Raw genomic sequence first — 19,970 nt, forward strand, 5'->3', positions numbered from 1 at the left:
AAGAATTTGTGTAGAAAAGCAGAGCCAGCGCCACACATTTTGTCACCCTGAAAAAGGCAAGGATGTCCTGTTCTGACAGCAGCTGCCTGCAGCTACCTCCTCCCTGCCTTTCAAGTTGCTATGCCCGTAACAGCAGTGGCAAAAAATGTCCTGCATATATGAATTAGAGGTGGAGGTACAACCATACATCCTGCTTTCTGCTGTCCCTGCTGCCCTTCCGCAGCAGAGGGGGGGAATACCTTGCTGGATGGGACCACCACGAGTCGGTAGGCTCAGTTTCAAGAGGTTTGCTTCTAAGCATCTCTGCCCTTTGCCTACTCACCTTGCTGAGGCAGCAGAAGATGGGACATGGACTTCTTACACAGGCCCTAGTTCACTTATGGCATATGATAAATCAAACTGCACAAGCACCAAGACGTCAAATTGTAAATTGAGGCAGCTGAGCAGAGGCACCTTTTTGTACTCATAACAAACCTCTGTACTGGAAGCAGCCCAACAGATAGAGAAAACCAAACTCTGTTTGTGCAATCATACTTCTCTATCCACATCACAAAATAGATCCAGAATGGCCATAATAGAACGAGGGTCAAATTTCACCAGAAATGAGGACACGTGTTTCACCCCGAGACTATTTTCTCATTAATATATAATACTTCAATTCTACTTAAGAACCTCGTTATGTGTTTTTGTCATACCAGATCATTTGATTAGCTATATTAGTCTAAAGTAACTTCCCCTGAAATACTATGAAGTGCAATGTAATGCTCTACCTCTTGATTAAATGTTTGTTCAGTAAGGAACTCAATGCATGGCATCTTTGAGTATGCTGTACTAGCAGTCTGGTTAAAGTAATTATAGGGTTTTTTTGTTATTTCAGTTTAAAAAAACTGAAAGAAACCCAAAGCCAGGAATCAAAGTACTGCATGAGATTGTTGGCGAGGTCTGTTCTTCCCACCCAATGCAAAATGAGGCATCTGTCCAGCAACGACGTTCTTCTGCCGGTGCAATCCTGGTAGCCCACTCCTTCCCGCTCCCCCCAGCTTGCTCATGCTCCACAGCAAGACACAGTTATTCCATGGGGTGTTTCCTCCTCCCCCGTTCTGCATGTTGTGCTTTGCTCTCTGAGGAGACACCTTCTCATCGAGTCCTGGATGAACTAATAGTTTCCTGCTGGAAAGTATACGTTCATTTTTTTTCCCCTCATCTAGGTTGGCAGTGAGTGAAAGAGGTAGTTCTTGAAGCCCATCCTCTGGCCCCTCGCTGGAGAAGAGAGCACGTCAGTCACAAGCTGAAGTCAGGACAAACAAAGGGCTGTTTGTACAGCATCTCCCATCAGCCCTCCCTCTTCTCATCCCCGCTAGCTCTTGCTCTCTCTGAGTACATCTGAAAAGATACAGCTGCCAAGAAAGCGAAAGGGAGCGAAGCAGAAGAGAAAGGTATGTCTTGCTCCTGAAATTATCCCCGTGCACTTGTTCTGCTGATGCTAGTTACAGAGTACAGGATTAGAAATAGATATGGGAACATGCAGGAGAAGATCTGGGAGATGCAGATACATTGTAGGCAAAAGATGCTATTCAAGACAGATGCACGGGTATGATCCAGCTAAAGATAATTCTTTCACTATCTTGCTCTTCTTCAAAGTTGGATGCTACATATTAACATCTGAAGTTATTAAACATACTATATTGCCTTCCGGTACTCAATAGTATTGCAAAATTGGTGACTATGGAGAGAGGTGTGTCCACAATGAATTGCTGTCTTTAAGAAAACTAAATGGGTTTTAATGAGAACTCAATTTCTGGAAAGAATCATGGTATTGATGGTAATTACAAAGCAGTAATGCACTGCATTCATCCTCAGTGGACTAGCTGTTGTCCTTACAATGCACCAACTGTTCAAGCAAAATAGATTTGAAGGATTTTTTTTTTTAATGGAAAAAACTTCTTCATAATAATATCAGTTATGCAGCTCTTGTGTAATGATTTCTTAGGAATGCACTAATAAACCTAACTATTATGCACTAACACACCTCAACATTAAATGTTTAGCTCAGCATTTTACAGGTGTTTCTGAAATGGAAACTTGACAAACAAATAATAAAAGACATTTTATTTTGAATAGGTATTTTTAGCCCTTGGACTCAATGCACATTAAGAAGCAAATATATATTAAATTGGCTTCACCTGAAGTGCAACTTGTTAACCCAGCACATGCCACTGGACAGATGGGAAAAGATCATACACCAAAAGTGTACCGGTTAATGTATTTCTTGTTTTCAACACTAGGCAACGGGAGATGCAGATTGCTTAATAACTCTGAAGGGTATATTTAATAGTTGATAGACCAAATTGTAAATATTTATCTTTTCCCAAACATGCAGGATCTCTAGAAGTGCTGAAATACACATTTTGTGCCATTTCTCACTTTTCCCTATTTCTCTCCCCTATTTCTAACACCTGAGCTCCTACTAATACCATGTGACCTTTAAAGGGCATCACTTCTCATGAAATATTACCCTGTTGTTCTTGGCCAAGGAAGCTGAAACGTGGGGTTTTCTCTTTGGTCTTCTCTGACTACCTCTGCATCTAGCAGATTCAAAGACTATTTGGTGCCAAATTCCTGGCAGGATAATTCAAGCATTCTCAGCTGAACGAGGGGGTTAGCACTGATTCCTGACTCACCGTGCATATTCCTAAACTAACAATTTTCCTTTACACAAAACTCCAAATTATTTCAAAGCACTTATTATCCCAGCTGCACTTGTCTTCAAACTTTACTTACACTGTGTCAAAGTAACCAAAGTAATTCATTGAAAAGAACTTATGCAAATGCAGGGAGCTCATTTTAAATATTTTTAGATGGCTTTACTCCTGTTAGAATTTGAAACAATATAATCTTGATAGAGCAACCTGGTCAGGCTTAGCATGATTGGCGTTGCTACTTTTTCAGAAGGTTTTTTAAAATAACAAAGTGTAAGAGGGTGCTTGCTGGCAACGAGTCTTTGAGTCACCTTAGTGATTGGATTTGTTCATCACATTTCCCTGACGTGTTTCATCAGAAAAGACTGTTTCTGTGGTATGCAAAAGCAGATAAGGTCTTTGACATGTATTTTGAAATAAATATGCACATAGTAGCTGTGTTCTTTACCTAGGCAATCAGTGACATTCCATCATCTGTGCAACCGTACTCAGGAAAAGAAGTTGCAGCAGTTTGTCAGAAAAAGATGTTGCATCTGAAAGGTCTGCTGAGTTTATCAGCATCGATCCTGTGCAGGGAGCTGATGAAACACTTCAGGTCCTTGGCAGTCTTTCATCTGCAAATAGGGACCTTTCTCTCACAGGAAAGGAATAACCTTTTGAAGAAAGGTCTTTTGACTAAAAGTTTCCTTTTGGTAATGATCTGCAAAAAAAACAGAGGAAATATTTAAGCAGAAATAAAATTGTAATGAAATAAATACAACGGTTTTTCTGAATAATAACAATGCTGAGCATTGGTAAGATGCATAACTGACCTGGTAGCTCTCCAGCACATTGACTTTGCTAATACTGATTTCAGCAGTTATCCATATAAGCCCTCTCGACGATGCACTACAGCAATATCCTGTTCTATTCCAAGGCAAGTAGTGAGTTACCTTAAACTGTAGGTTGTGATTTTTGAATCCAGCAATTTGACAGTCTATAGATAATCTGCCCGTTTTCAGGACAGAATGAGTTCCTGTGAATGTTGAGCAGACAGGCAGCTGGCAACAGATTCAAGTTAGCATTCCAGCTGAACTCCAGGTAGGGAAAGACCACCCAAATTATTAGGAATAAAAAAAACGTACACAAGAGCAAGATATGATGAATGCCTCATCCTCAGGGGAAGAACTCACAGAATAATCCAGTCACAGGAAACAAAGGCATAAACCCCCTGCTTCCTAAATTTCTCTTTCATAGAAATTTTATTCCATTAAATTCTGAAATAATTAAGCTCAATTATTTGAGCAGAAAAATGTTAAATTGTACTCCTTGACATTGGCATTTATCATGGTATAGTATAAACAAACTTGTTCTCTTCAAGCATTAGTCTTCTCTGAGCAGAACCCTCATAACTGCAGTGTTTATACTCCTACAAAATAAAACCATTATTATAATAATACAGATTCTTTACTCAAGTCTAAAAAACAACATCAGGCAAAGTTAGAACAATGTTTACTTTATTTGAAAAGTAGTTTTGAGGTCTAAAACTAATAAAGACAGTATGTTATTCAATACTGCACTCTAAGGTAATTAAAAAATAGATCCCCAAGGCTCCATTACTAGTAGTTTATAGGAGTCTCCTACTCAAAAGTTCACGTACAAGTTCATGGAAACTAAAAGGAATCATTCAGTGAATTTTGCTTCTATGACAGAAGTTTAAAAATACACAAGAGCTTATTTTCACTTCAGTCACGTTCTTTAATATATTGGCCAATTTTTAGTATTTTATTTGGCTACTGGTGTTCAAAAAACAAGTTTGCACAAAATCTTACGGAAAAAATATAACCAAAGAGCATCAAGGTGTAATATTTTATCCCTAATATGAATCCAAATTCCCAGATTTTCTTAGCCAGAGTCTCTGGTGTGTCATTCATTGGCTGAAGAAATGGAAGATCAGCAAGATAGCTATGGTGGTGATGTAACTACCCAGGAAAAATTACTACAAAATACAGTAAATGTATTCACTTCATAGTTTATTATTGTTGTTTGTATTTTCAAAGGTGACCTCAAGAGTTTCACAAAATAACCCAAGAGGTCTTAGTGACTTTTACAGCTGGCATGCCTTATTTTTTTTCTTATCTAGATAACAGCTCTGCCATCTTAACTTGGCATTTGGCAGTCTTTGATCAGATGTTGCTTTATTCCCAGCTATTTTTGGGTTAGTCTAGAGCACTCTATTCTGCAGCCCCACAAGAAAGACTAGAACCAGGCCACAATGTTGTCGTGTCAGGGGATTGACTCTGAAGCGCCAACAGGGTGAAGAGCAGCAAAGCCCTTCTTCAGGCTAACACAAGTACAGCAAGGAGCAGGCAGGGAGAGCTCGCTGGGAAGAGCTGACCATTGCTTTCGGTTAGTTTTCAGAGCAGAATTCCTACTTAAATTCATTAAGGTATCAGACGCCTTTCATTCAAGCATGAGGAAAGGTAAAAAACCCACTGTCCCTCCTAATACCAATAAAGTCTGGGTTGAAGCATTGTTTTAAATGCTAGTTTAAAAGTGAATGCAAGTTCAAGGGCCTTATCCAAAGCTTTGTGGCACAGTCCCTGTCTGTGCAAAGCAGCACAGAATAGCAGAGACAGCATTAAACAAGCTCATGCAGACGATGGAAAGCCTAGTCACCAACAGCAGAGTTTTGCGAGGGATAATTTATCCCGAATTTTAAAAAGCAGCATCAATTAAACCATAATGACCTCCTGTAGCCAGACTCAGCTAAGCAGTTTGCAGTACTAAAAAAAAAAAAAAAATTAAAAAAGAGAAAATTCTCAGCAATGCTGTATCATACCAGAGCCTGCAGCGTAGGAATCACAGAGACCACCGTCCAGGACAGCACTGCAGAGAGCTTCAGCCTCCTCTGCTGTTTAATGCTTCAGTTTCTCGAGCAGTCCATGAGAGTGGATTCAATCAGCAGACAGTTTTTCCACAACTTTTATGGGGAAAGATACCATTAATTTTATGTGAGTGACTCTTGTTTTGACAGGGAAAATGGCCAGGAAGGCAGGGAAACACACCCAGACATTTTCCCCTGGTTTGGTAGCAATCAATACATTCGCTTACACCACCGAGAGAACAAAGCCAGCTCAAAGCAATTTTCTCAAGGTGAGAGGCCAAAGAAACAACAAAATTGCCAGCAGCAGAAGCCTCAATTCCCGATGAAAGGATTCCCCAGGTTGTACAGAAAGTAATGAATACCAATTCTGCTGCAATATTATTTACCTCCTAGGAGAAAACACCCTCCGGCACAGAGGCTCAAACCTCCAAAAGTTCACAGGAAAGAAAAGAAAAAAGCAAGCCAGAAAGCAGATTGGGGAAAGAGATCTGTTCAACAGCTATACCTGTGTCACGTACCTCATTTCTCTTTAGCACCCTGCTGCAGGAAGCTTCACAAAAATGAAGATGGTCTCGGCGCTGCTTCTGCTGAGTGCCCTGCTGGGTACCCCCGCGGTGCCTTCCTGGCGTCCCTCTTGTTACAAGAGGGCCCTCAAAGACCATGACTGTCACAACATCCCCGATGGCACGGAGGACCTTCGACAAATTGATGATGGTCTGCAAGACCACTTTTGGGAAGGGAAGGGCTGCGAGGTGATCTGTTACTGCAACTGGAACGAATTGCTCTGCTGCCCAAAGTAAGGCCGTGTTCGTTTCATACACACGTGTACAGTTCCGTATCACCACCCATTGTATTTCCATCGTTTCACAGTTTCCACTGGAGGAATAAGCTATCATTTTCAAGAAATGCATCACTTCAGATGGTTTGAAATCACAACAGGATATAGCCAATTACCTGATACGCTGCCAGTTTTCAGTTTTTGTTTTTCAGGGGCTCACCTAGGACTTGCTTAACATATTTTGTAAATCTGCACATCCTATTATAGGGGACTTTAGCATTTAAATCACCCAACTTATGACTGTTCTGTTTGATCTAAACTAAGTATGTGAACTACATCAAATCCCTATTCACAGCACTTCGCAATGAAGATGTTTTCAGGACCATAAACAAAACCATTTGATTTCTGTTCCACGGTAAAGAACCATATTGCTATTCTAAGGCATATGCACATACGTCAGTTGAATAAATGATTCTGTAAAGACAGCTGTTTGAAGTAGGAAAGCACACCGGGTGGAACAGAGGTTCACAAATGCCTGCAAGGGAGGGAAAAGATTTAGCCCAAGAACATCAACACTTCTCTGGCTCGCTGGCACTGCGGACAAAGCTGAACGGTGAAGTTCTCACTGAATGTGGGTTTTTAGTTGCTGTTTTACAGAAAGAAGGTATATCGCAACAAAATTAGTATGGAGTTAATAAACCCCACCAGCCCATACTGGTTTGAACTAATAAAATGTATTAAGAGGTACTATTTCATTCAGCTTTCCAGCAACATTTTTTCTTCAGGAAATTTAGATTAAAAATATCAACACTTCAAAACTTACTAATACTAATACTTACTTAAGTATTAGTAATATAATGCGATGGCATTATATAGGCAAGCAAAAATGACTTTTTGCCTGTGCTCCTCTTGCCACCCAAGTTTCTCAAGTCCCCTAAAACCCAATAAAAGGCAACTTTTCAGCACTCCTGTAGGGGACTAGATTTGAACCAAGTGGGAACAACTTCTAAAGCTAGAAACCTCATATTCAAACTGAGAGCAGGGCTTAAATAAGTTCTTTGTATTTCACTCTCCCTAAAAACAGATATGGTGTCCTCACCCTGAAGCGCACTGAGTTTCCAGCTTCAACCTCTGAGCTTTGAGCAGCCTAAGAAAGCCTCTTCCTTTGATACAAATACATAAGGAGGTCTTTCTTCAACCATCTTGAGGTACTGAAGACCTACTTTGCAGGTCTGCTCTCAGGACAAATTGCACTAAACAGTATGCGTGCACGTGCGGAAGCTCTTTATTTTTCTAAAATTATGTATTTGGTCAGTTCACTTTCTCAAAGCTAAAATACCAGGGGAGTCCTGGCGCTCTGGTCAGCCAATGAAAGATTTGCCATCACTTCCAAACCAGGCCAGCAGAGGTAGAAATACGGTATCTTCACACAGACCTGCAGTTGCATTTGCGTTGCTGGAAGGGCATCCCACAAACACACCAATTCCACATATATCCCACCAAAAGCTAAAAAAAACCCCACAACTGGAAATGAATGTCATGTTAAAGCTCTGATAAAGCAATTATCTAATTATTCAAATATCTGGTAATATCTTTCAGGGATATTTTCTTCGGACCAAAGATATCTTTTGTGATTCCCTGCAACAGTCAGTGATGCCCATCAAGTCTGCTGGTGAAGACAACAGGCATCATTCTACAATCATGCAATAATGTTTTCCAGGGGAAAAACAAAACCACCACCAACAAAAAAACCTTCCTAACCACAAGACAGTGCCTCTTTTTACACTGTAGAAAAATTTTCTTTCTATGCCTTTTTGGAATCTCAAATATGTAAGAAGTTCTTCCTTTCAATTGTGGTAGCTGCCTTAATTTCTGTAACGGTGTAAAAGACTGTACAAGCTCTTAATGCATCCTAACAGGCATCCTCCAGTGAAAAGCCTAACTCATGTTACTCAGCACAACATTCTCAACTAGTTTTGATGAGGAAACTCCAAGCTTAAGGCTTCATGTGGTTAAGAACATGACCCTCGTAGCAATCTACTGCAAGTGCAGCTTTCTATTGCTTTACTGCCACCACACAGTTAATGTTGTTTTAAGCTGAAGTTACTCAGTACCTGGCACTTCTGCAGACAGCTTCCCACGTTCTATTTAGGCATCTTAAACAAAATACATGCGCATACAAAAGGCAAACCTTCACCATTCATAGTTGAAAATTCCACGGTGAAAAAAAAAAAGTCAAAACTCACGTTCATAGTACTAAAGCACACTTAGGTCTTAATTATGCCTAACTGGTCACCTGCATTAACTACGGAATGTGTAAAACCTTAAATTGTTTAGCCTTAACATTGAACTTTTAAAATAGTAGAACAGTTACAATAGTGTATATATATTCAGAAAGACGTCTAAAGAGGATGGGGCTTATGCAAGGTCTGTTAAGGCAACATAAAAATCCACACTCAAGCAGCTTTTTTAATCAAGTCTTGTTTGAAATACAGTACCTCAGAATTAAGTTAAAATGCTGGCTTTTTATTTTCAGGCTAGCCCTGTAGGGAAATAGCTAGGGAAGTGAAGACAAAGAGGTATCAAAATATTAGAAGTAATCATCTTAATGTTTAAGAGGTAGTGTGAGCTAGGCTGCAGATATACAGTCACCTCTCAACATGTGCCAATACCGATTACAGTGGAAGAGAAAAACAGCCAATAACTTATGTCCCTGTGTAAGTTTAAGGAAAGCCACCTTACTGCCTGCAAGCCTGGCTTATTGCCTTACATATAAAAACTCTTCAGCTATCAAGTCAGTCACATGGAGAATGTGTGGAACTGAAGTAAATATTTAGTAAATAGTACATTTCAGTAAATATTTAGGTTTTTTCCACTTCATAAAGTGTACTGTTCGTCTAATAACCTTACAATATTACACCATGAAAACTGCTACCACCAGTTTACCAGACTTATTTCACATGCAGTATGAAATACCACAATGACTGTTTTTCTTCCTCTGTTAGTAAACGAGGGTTGGGTAGTGGGGGAGGGAGGTGATTATACATAGCTAATAATAAACGTTCCAAGTAAATCTGTGTGTACTATTTTTGCCACATAATTTTTAGGCTACTGACTATTAAACAAACAGTTTGTGTCACCAGGCTTTTTAAGCCTGGTTTGTGTAATTATTCCTGAGTCATTTGGGCTTCCTACCAAATCATCAGTTAAGGGTAAAAAAACCCCCATAAATCTGGCAAGCCACAGTCAAAATATCCAAAGTCAGTGCTCTGCTAAGAAAACATATGGTATCTGCTCTAGTGCAGAGTCCTCTATAAGCTTCTAGCAGTAATAAGGGCACGTAACTTCTGTTGGTTGTGCCATCTAGTTTCTACATGAATCATGTTGCATATGCCTGGCATTCACAGCTTTCCAAAGCAGCAGTAGCAAAAATTTTAAGGCAGACGCAAATCTGGGTAGTGAAGTTAGTAGGTGGTTTCCAGTTACTTTCCTTCCACCACTCCTGGCTAAGGAAAATCCATAATTCACTGGAGAAAAGTTTTGCACTTTTCCACATGCAGCAGGATAAGATCACTTCGGCTACTACTTCAAGACTGACTTCCCATAGAAACTTGCTTTTGTTTCTCTCCCCGCTCTCCCTAAGCTGCTTCTACAGGTCCCGCCAGGCCTAGGCGCGAACATTCACCCCTGCCACGCAATCAGAGAAAAAGCCTTTCTCCTTCAGCTGTTCCATCCACGGCCAGGTTCCCTGGCTGTTTCTCCAGCTAGTACTTTGAAGATGACGAGCTCAATTTGTGCAAAGGATATTCAGCAAACAACTTTACAGTCACTGTAGTGAATTGGGTACTACAACATCTCTTCAAAGGAATACTAGTTTTAGCTGCCACTAGCTGGATATCACTAACCCTCTTGAACTTAGGCCAACACCACAGAGCTTTATTGTGGAAATACGTAAGACACTGCAAGTGAAAGAAATCAGGCCACTGAGAGCTACTGGGAAGGCAGCCAGTTTGAAGTTAGGGCTTGTCATCATTCAGTTCTAGGTGAGTGTCACGGGTCAAAAAAGCAAAATGGAGCATCTTAGTTGCAGTGATGCCAGCAAAGTAGTAGTTTTCAAAAACTCACAAGATTAACATTGAGCAGATTAGACCATAGAAATACTGCTTTCTCATTTTTCCCAAATTCAGAAATAGCTTTTAAACATCTGATAAGGTTAAGAGTTGCAACAAATGCTAACTGAACAGGCTGAAGCTCTGTCCTCCTCTGCTTTAAGATGAGAACTCTTCTCCCTCCGCCTTTTCTTCAACCTATGTACACAGCTTAAAGCAGAAAGAAATCATATTCCATATACCACACATTTAGACTGGCACAGTAGTTAAATGACAATACAAGAAGTCATTTATAATATTGTCTTCAACATCAGAATTTACTAAGATATTAAATGAAAAGCAAAAGTTACCATAAGTTTTCGTTTTAGTTTTGTTTGGTTTTTTTTTTTAAACAGGCCTGAGCTAATGCATGCAATGAAAAAGCAGCAGTATGCCTATTAGAAGATACCATATTGACCCAGCACAGACTCTGTCTTCCATTCTCCAATTAAGTTCTTCGCCGCATTCTGTGTAGATGAATGGAAAAGTCAGCAGCTAAAGTATTTCTACCAAGTGGAAGGATTTCTCAGCACAGTAAGCTGCAGCAGTCTTTTCATCCGTACTTATAGCTTTGAAATTTGAGAGCTGCATTTTTTTCCATTTTAATATAGGAGCGGGAAGGCCTCTGTGCTTGGAAGCACATATCCCAGCAGTGACAAGATGAATAAACAAATCAGAAAACCCCCCATCAATTCTTGTTTCCAAAGGGGAAGAAAGAAGAAAACGTTATTCAGCCATTTCTGCCCAGCTAACAACTGGAACTGTCATTTAAAGCCTTTTACCTTAGGAAAAATAACCTATTGCCAAGTCTGCTACAGCTTTTTTTTTAAGGCATTGCATCATGAGAACTTGAAGTACATTCATAAATATGTCCTTGGCACACTTTAATTGAAAAATATTTTAATATTATTACATAATTAGTCAAAGCTTAACTATTAGGTACAAGTAACTCACTAAATAAGTTACAGACACACCCACTTGAGCAACAATATCAGTGATATTTATTTAAAATACTTTTGCTGAGGAAATTTGTTTCGTAAGAGATGGTTTTCAAACAAATCAGCAAGGTTATGAAAAATAAAACAGAGACAAACTCTCTGGGGAGAAAAAAGTTACAAAGAAAGCTTTTGCATATCAACAAAAACCCTCAGTCTTTTGATGTGCGGCCTGAGTCTCAGTCCCAACCTTTTCCATCTAATGAACCCCACTATCCATCTTTAGATCTGGTTTGTTCTTGTCGTTCTTCACCGAGTAGATGAAATATGTTAAGGTGTCCTTTTCATTCACTGGAATTGTCCTAAAATGGCAGCCAATTATCTATAAAGGAAGAATGCAAGAAAATTAAATAACCACTCTTACATGCAGAAACTGAAGATTCAGATTTAAATCAACTACATTAAAGTTTAAAAAAATTGATCAAGAAGCTTTAAAAAAAAAAAAAAGAAAAGCTCAAAAGTCTTCAATAGTCATAAAAAAGTAAACAGGAAACATTTAACTGAGAACTATGAACTAAATATACCAGATTATACCCTATCTCCAAAGTAAAAAGTCCATAAAGTTTTCAGGAAAAAAATAAATAACAAGAGTTCTCAAAACAAGCATGGGAGTATCACTACATCTGTGTAGTTAAAACTTGACTATAAAGCAAGTAATGACTATAGAATACCAACAGAGCTACAGCACAGAAATGAGAGGCTACTGCTTATCACTCAGGTCGGGGGAGAGCATGCGTCTGTATCAAGTCATGTATAGAAACATCTAAACCAATATAAGAATCTTTGAGAATTACAATTAAACATTCAGCTCTTCGAAACAGAGCTATCAATGAAAATCCACCGTGTTGTAACCGCTAAAATGTGACAATCTAAACAGGTCTCGAATCACTTTTGTCGTTCCAGAAGTCTTTCCCTTCATCAAAATGAGCACCAGCTTTAAAAGAAAGCACTCAAAATATTATACCTACCTAAGACTATTCTCTGGCTTTTTGGTAGATTAAAATTAGCACGAGGAAGTGAGAAAAATGAGACTGCTCATTTAACTACCACAGGGTACAAGTATGTTTAGCATAATTAGCAAGTTAGAAAGCTTTCTAAACCCCACCCCCCCAAAAAAAAAAAAATCACAGAGAAACAGTTTGACAGAGTCCTTTAAAGTAGACTTCTAAGTAACAGCTAGAGGAGTGTCTGTTGTACATTAGGCCAGGTTACAAGGAATCACACGCACTGTAAACTAAGGAAATTCTGCAGCTATGGCTCACAATTACCTGCAGGTCAACCAAAGCACGTGGCAGAAGCTTTGCCTATTCACATCAAGCAGTGTAAGAAGCATAAGCTACCGCAAATATCTCATGAGATGTACCTAAACCAGACCCTTAGAAATGCTAGTTTTGCAGAGCAAATACTGCTTGTGCTTTTTCAAATCACAGTCCTGCTAATTCAAGAGCTAGCTGTACCTCAGCTCACATCTAAGAAAATAGAAGACTTATTTTAAATTCTTACTCATAGCGGCAGCAGCACTATTCTTTTATAGCTCAGCCTTGAGATCTCCCACACATTTAAGGACCTTGCCTTTAATCCACACAGATTAAGGGAGAGAACAACAAAATGTCTGCACCAAAGTACAACTGAGGGTATCACTGCACAAAAGTGAAAAAACAGTTGCTGTATCTGCCTGTTAAGACAAGATCACCAGTTCTCCCATGTATTTACATCAGCACGCTGTAACTGCATCTTTGCAGCGCAGAATGATTCCTTTAAAATTACACTCACATGCAGCAAAGATGCTTGCATGCAGCTGTACTCACACACAGCTTCATCACTTTTAGAAACATTGATAAAAACCTAATTTCATAAAGTTCAATTTTTCTGATGACAGATTCCTGTGGCTTCAATTAACATAATTATCAATAGAAGCCTGTTTTTCACATTTCCATACTGTACATACACAGAAATGCCTATGTTTGTATTACCTAGCTTTTTAAAGCAAAGTCTGAACCTTGCTCGAGCTTCACAGCCACCTCTCAGTTTCTAGTTCTTTTCAGCAGGACACTTAGGGTGAAGGTGTGACTGATGCACAGGCTATAAATCCATGATTCTATGATATTCAGGGACACGCAGATCATCCTACTGTTCCAGCGCAACACTTTGTTTTTAAGCAGCACACACTCCTTTCGGAACTTGAGTCCCTCCTCTGGAAGGAACTTTTACTTTTGATTTACTTGGCTCAGGAGCTGTGGCCAATGAAGGAAGCTAGATAAGCAGTTCTCTTTTGTTCTCCTAAAACCCAGATTACATATCCTCTTTATGCAAGGATCACATTGTATAGAAAAACACATGCCATAGCAAGTTGCATTTTCTATTATGGAACAAACACTCATACGTACTTCAACAAGCTGTGCTTTGTTAAGTCCCGGTCTGGTCTGTAGCTTGAAGTGTCTTTTGTACCTTCGAAGTGTGTTTACTTGTAACTGATATAAATCAACCTAGAAGAAAAGGGGGGAGGGGGGAAGGAAAACAATCTAATGTAACTGAAAAGGATTCAGTCATTAAGAGTTCACCTCTCAAAAACATTTTGGAGTCTCAAAGATACATAAGCGTAAATCATCAGCTCAGCAGATGTCATTTTCACAAAAAGCAAACTCCACCCCGCACCTTCCAGCGGAAAGGAAAACATCCCAGCTTGGTTTAAGAGGATTTTATCATTACCACGTATGGCTCTGCCTCCCTTTAGCTGTGGACAATATTTGGAACTCATTATTCTACTTTAATCAGCTCTGGGTTTTTGGTTTGTTCCCCAGTTCAAGCATGATAACACAAAGCCCAGTAACAACTTTCACATAACATCTATGAAAATGCTGATTCAAAGGAGGCCCCCATATTGTGATTTCAGCCATCAAGTTTTACACAAGTTACATGCAAGATATAGCACATCTGCACCATGAGATAGCAGATATTAGAATCAAGAAAATGTTTAGAGCACGAAGTTTTCTTGGCTTGAGGTGAGAGAAAACAGCTGCTCTTGCTCTCCAAACATGTCCCTGCTACATAAGCACAACGCAGGAGTTATGTGTATGGGCATAGTTGTCCAAAACTATTTTTCAGCGCGAGTTGACAGTTGAGAGAATTGCACAAGGTCCTCTTAGGGATACAAATACACAGCGTTAACCCAGTACTCCCTCAGTTTTGAATCCCATGAGCTCTGATCAACAGTCACTTCTCCCAGCAACAGCTTACCCTCCCACCCTCCCTGACAACATAAGAGAGCTTAATCAGATGACTGAGTGGGAAAGCAAGCTGAGAAAGCAGGCTGAATAAGAAATTCTGCTACATCAGTTGCAATTACAGCAGTGTTTTCCAAACTTACTGCATTACAGATTGGTTAAGGCATTCACTTCTGCTTTAAATTCATTTAATGGCCTCAGCTATAGAATATTGAAAGAACAATGGTGCTACTGCATACTTGGTAACCCGGCCAGACTTGATGTGATGCCGCCTTGCAGGATAGAGGCTGGGCACCCTTTGGTATTCTAAAGTTTACACAGCACAAATTCCACTTCTCAAGTCACAGTGGGGAACCAACACACTAGAGCATCACGCAGAGTAGCAGCAGCAGCTTTCCACCAAGTCCCAGAAGCTAACAGTACTACAGAGGCTTCTTCCCCTCCTGTAGGAATCACTTTAACAGGTAATGATGATCATGACTGAGATGGAAACAGGAGGGCCTCACAAGTCTTCAGAAGAATGGTATTTTTTTTTCCTTTAGTAAACTGGATAGCAATTGAAAATAAAGAAGGTCAAGGGCCAACAGGCATTTAAGGCATACAGTAATCACATGGGATGAACATACTGCCGTTGTCCAAACAGCCAGCTGAAGCTTCTCAAAAATACTTCCCAGTTTTCTTTCCTGCAGTAGTACCGTTTAAAAAAAAAAAAAAGCTTGCTTTCTTGTTCTAGAGATATCCATTAGTTGTGACGTGTTTTATAATTCTTGCATGAAAAAACAAAACAGGCTTGCAGGAGAGCTGTGATTACCACTGTGCCAGAGAGCTACCTGAAGTCACACAGAACATTAGCTTTAGACAGAACTTTCAAAGAAGCAATCCCACCTATTTAACAGACAAACAACACAGCCCAGCATCAAACTACCCCCAGTCCCCTAAAATCCTCTTAGCCAGAGCCACGTGCCTTTAGGCAAGGATTCTTGCACAAAGTTTCGTCACTTACGCTGCTGATATCTGCAGATGCTGACCATAAGGATGCCATTAAATTAACGCTTACGGAGCAATTTCTGAAGAATGCTTTAAAAAAATCCCTCTTAGCAGGGACCAGGTAGGCATGACAGCCTCTGCTCAAAATGAACACGCTGAAGAGCACCTGCTAAGCCAGGCTGTAGCAGAAACAATACAGAGCACATGTAGGAAAAAGAACCTTAGGTGCAGTCTCTCCCACTATACTATGCAAGAGATTTGAAAGCTGCAGTTCACTTTTATAATGGGTGACGTTTCACTGGTCTGCAGTGGCAAAAACAGGGTGGAAAAGCATCGTCCTTCTCCACTCCCTTCTAGCACAGCTCCCCAAAAATCTCTTCCTCCAACAAGGGGTAAAAACAAAGAGCTACCGTCATCAAACTTTCCTATTAGACTAAGGCGATGGAATAACTGCAAGGGACATCTGCAACACATTTAGCACAGAAGGAAAGGATTGGAAGGATGGGGCAGTGAAGCATTTGTATCTCAAGCCCTATGTGCAATTCCCTTCAAGTTGTTAACTCCTGCAGAAGACAGAGTTTGCTGATATGTGGCAAAGCACCACTCTGGAGAGGAAGCACTAAGAAGGAGAAAGTGGAAAATAGCAATTTTCTGAGAGAACTAGCAGACACTTAAAAATAATCTAGAGAATCTTGTTCATTCTACTCTGCACAATTAATACAGAAAATACACCACAAGATTCAGTGAGATTTTGTTATATTAAGAATCGAGTGAATCAGGAGCCTTCCCCTTCCTGCATGGCCCAGAACAAGGAGAGCTGCAAGGGTGGAAAAGTGGTATCCGTGCAGACTCAGTAGTCATTACGAACGCGCTTAACACAACAATTAAAAAACCCCAACTATTTAGCTACCTCTGGAGTGTCGATGTCTTGCACTGGTGAGTCACCATCATCATCGCTGCCTTTCCTCTTCCTTCTGTTTCTCACACTCTGAATTAAGTTTTTGTGGAAGTCACAAATATACAGATGTCTCGCCTAAAAGAGTAATACTGCGTCTGTCAATCAAATCCACGTAAGTATCTCCCAGACTTACGATACAAATGCACGTACAGTGACAACCCTTCACCGACCACAGTCGCACTAACTGAGTTCAGGAAGCTTTCCTACCAGGTTCTTCCAAATAAAGAATGTGTTATGCTACCGATCACTGCCACCGGCTCGGCCCGGAGGACACCGAGCGCTGCAATCGACTGATTCCCTAGTACCGGGCTGCAGAGACAGGCGAGTGCAACCCTCCCTCCGGCCACGCATTGCAACGCGGGGACCGGGAAGCAAACAAACAAAAACCAAGCTTCCAGTTGTTCTTTGGAGGGCAAAAAGCCGGCTCTCGTTTCCTACGGGCTCTCATTTCCCATCTATGTCCCCCCCCCCTCCTTGTTTTACTTCCACTACCTAGGCGAGGTCAAGCAACACACTTTTTTTTTTTTTTTTTTTTAAGTTTCCCTTCGTACGGACCCGCACGCTTTGGGAGAACTCTTCGGCGCGCACCAACCCTGATTTTCAGAGCTGCGTGCCATCGCGGCAATGAAAGCACGGCGCTGCCTTCAGGGACCCCGCCTGCGGGGCGAGGCGCCCCCGGGCCGGGCCGGGCCGGGGGGCTGCGGGGGTCCCTCGGGGCGCACGGAGCTCCGGCCACGCCGCCCCCCGCCCCAGGGAACCCCCCCCGGCGGCGGCGGGGAAGGGCAAGCACCCCTCCGAAAGGCCCGGGCCTCGCCCGTCGCAGAAAGGCGCCGGGCGGCCGCCCCCTCCGCCGCGGGGTCCGCTCCCCGGCCGGCCGCGCTGATGGCTGCCGAGCGGCGGCTACAGTGGCAAGGGGGGGACGTGCAGCATTGCAACGCGAGGCGGAGCAGCCGAGCGCTGCCCGCGCCAGGAACAGACACAAACTAGCGCGCCCGCAGCCACGCAGGCTCCGCTCCCGGGAGGAGGAGCGCTTCCCGGCCACGCTTCTTCCCCCTGCGGCTACACCGGGGGGCACGGACAGGCAGCCGGTGCCCCCGGCCCTCGGCGGGGCGGGAGGGGACCCCAGAAGCAGGCGGGAGGGGCGGGCGCTTCCCCCCCCCCCCCGCCCCCGCAGAGGGCGAGCACTTTCAGGCCGTGCTCTGGCAGCGCCGGCCCAACTCCGCCGTGCTACGGAAAAAAGGGGGAAAGGGGAAACGACGCTTCCCCGCCGCCAAAAAAAACCCTCTAAACTTTATTAAAAGGCCCAAACCCACCAAGCCATCGGAGCAACCGGCCCGTGCGGAGCGGGGCTGGGGTCGGACCCGCCGGCCGCTTTTGTCTGCCCGCCCCGCCGGCGGCCGGGGTCCCGCCTGCCTCCCCCTCCGCTCCCCTCCCCTCCGCGGACTTACGCTCTTGTCCAGCTCGATCTTCACCTTCTTCTGCGAGATGCTCTTCTGGATCCGCTTGCTGAAGCTGGCGTTGCCGGCGGCGCGGCCGCACCGCTCCCCCTCCTCCCGCAGGCAGCACAGCTGCCCGGCCCCGGGGCCGCCCGCACCCCCGGCGCCCGCCGAGCCCGCGGCGGCGGCGGCCGGAGCCAGCCCCGGCGGCGCCGGCGGCGGCGGCACCTCCACGGCGGAGCCCGCATTGCTCACCGCCGCGGCGGCGGCGGCGGGGTCCGCCCCGCGCTGGGTCACCTCCTCGGGGGTGAAGCCGTTCATGCCCGGCGCCACCTCCGCAGCCGGCGGGAAGCCCGGGGGAGGGCGGCGGGATCCCGCCCCGCACCAAACTTCCCCGGCGAGGCGCCGCGGCCCGGCGGGGCGCTCCCCCGCTCCCTGCCCGCCCGCCTCCCCTCAGCGGCGGCACCGGGACGCAAGCCCGCCCTCAAGGGCGGCCAGCCCGCACGCCACGGGAAGGGCTCTCCCCGCCGGCGGCCGCTGCCCGAGCCCCGCGGCTACCGGAGCGGCGGCGGCGGCGCCCCGCGGGTCGCCCCACTTCCTCCTTCCCCCCCTGTCATGTGGAGACTCTTCAGCTGTTTCCTATGCAACAACAGCAACCTGCCCGCCGCCCCGCCCCGCCCCGCCGCGCCGCGCCGCGCACGCCGGCTCCCCGCCGCGGGGCGCCACGGGAAATGCAGTTCCTCCCCCCGCCGCCCCCGCCGCCGCCGGCCCGGCGGCAGAACTACAGCTCCCGAGCTGCAGCGCGGCGGCGGCGGGAGCGCGGGCGGGGGGCTCGGCGTGCCGCTTTGCGGCGCCCGGGCCGGCGGTGCCGTCCCGCCGTGGCGGCGGCGAGGGGCCGCCCTGCGCGGCGCTCCCTGTCCCCCGCCGCCCGGAGGCCGGGCCCGCCGCGCGGGAGCGGCGGCAGCGGCTCGGCGCACTTTTAAAGGGCCCCGTTCCCCCCTCCTCCGTCCTCCCCCCCTCGTCGCTCCTCCCCGGCGGCGCGGCCGTTGGGATTTGAACGGCGGCCGAGCGGCGGCGGCCGAGCCCGGCCCTGCCGGGGCGGAGGCGGGAAGGCGCGGGGAGGCCGGGCGGCCCCTGCGGGGAGCGCGGGCGGGCTCTCCCGCCCCGGGGGACAGAGATCGCGGCTGCCGCTCGCACGGCCCAGCGCCCGTTCCCGGTCCTCCGGCTGCGCCCCGCGCCTCGGCGGTGATCCCCCCGCCCCGCTACTCCTCTAGCTCTGATGTTTCGGTCCGAGCCGCGCGTCTCGGGCTGCTTGTCGAGCATTTTCTACGAGTTTTTGGATTTATTTTTTTCTTCTTCCCCCTTCCGTCCCTCCCTGCCTCGCTGCCTCCTTTCTTTTCCACGCTGTCTGTCAGCCGTGGCGGGAGCGCGGGTCCCGCCGGCCGGAGCGGGGCCGCGTCTCCGGACCCCGAGCCGCCCACGCCGCGTCCTTTGTTGCAGCTGCTTTGGAAGCCCGCGTGGCCCGGGGCCCGCCGGGCCTTCCTGCCGTGGGGCTCGCGGAGGGCAAAGGCCGCTCGCAGCGCGCGTTTCCAGTTTTGCCATTGGAAAGGGCTTCTTGTTAATAAAGGTGACTTTAACCACAAAACAGACTGAGAACGCAGAATCGTTTTCGCTAGTGAGGAACCAAGACCTCGCTGCGCACACGGCTAGCTAAAATAGATACCGTGGAAGTACTTGATAAGTATTTTTAGTTTCGAGACTTTACAGGACGACGCAAGAGCTGCGTTTGCATTAAACCGTGTCACAATTCAGCTGGCGACAGCAGAGCGGCAGAAGCAGCAAGCTTTGACCTACTGTTTTTCTTCAGGCGCGCTCAAAG

The 19,970-nt window shown here is 44.8% G+C and overlaps 2 protein-coding genes across 2 annotated transcripts; one reads left to right on the forward strand and one right to left on the reverse strand.

Moving 5' to 3' along the window:
* Positions 1–1,147: 1,147 nt before the first annotated feature.
* On the forward strand, positions 1,148–11,331 carry SCRG1 (stimulator of chondrogenesis 1). The gene is made up of 3 exons (XM_009474797.2): positions 1,148–1,436; positions 6,099–6,361; positions 7,943–11,331. Exons 2-3 carry the CDS (start codon positions 6,126–6,128, stop codon positions 7,995–7,997), a joined length of 291 nt encoding a protein of 96 aa, XP_009473072.1. The 5' UTR covers positions 1,148–1,436; positions 6,099–6,125; the 3' UTR covers positions 7,998–11,331.
* Positions 11,332–11,469: 138 nt separating this feature from the next.
* On the reverse strand, positions 11,470–18,745 carry SAP30 (Sin3A associated protein 30). The gene is made up of 4 exons (XM_087737458.1): positions 18,104–18,745; positions 16,608–16,730; positions 13,874–13,972; positions 11,470–11,808 (listed from the first exon to the last, which is right to left on the reverse strand). The coding sequence occupies exons 1-4, from the start codon at positions 18,410–18,412 to the stop codon at positions 11,686–11,688; spliced, it is 654 nt and encodes a 217-aa protein (XP_087593584.1). The 5' UTR covers positions 18,413–18,745; the 3' UTR covers positions 11,470–11,685.
* Positions 18,746–19,970: the final 1,225 nt, after the last annotated feature.

Source organism: Nipponia nippon, unplaced genomic scaffold (assembly GCF_047370975.1).
Source record: "Nipponia nippon isolate SJK-2023a ecotype South Korea unplaced genomic scaffold, ASM4737097v1 scaffold_6, whole genome shotgun sequence".
NCBI lineage: Eukaryota > Metazoa > Chordata > Aves > Pelecaniformes > Threskiornithidae > Nipponia > Nipponia nippon.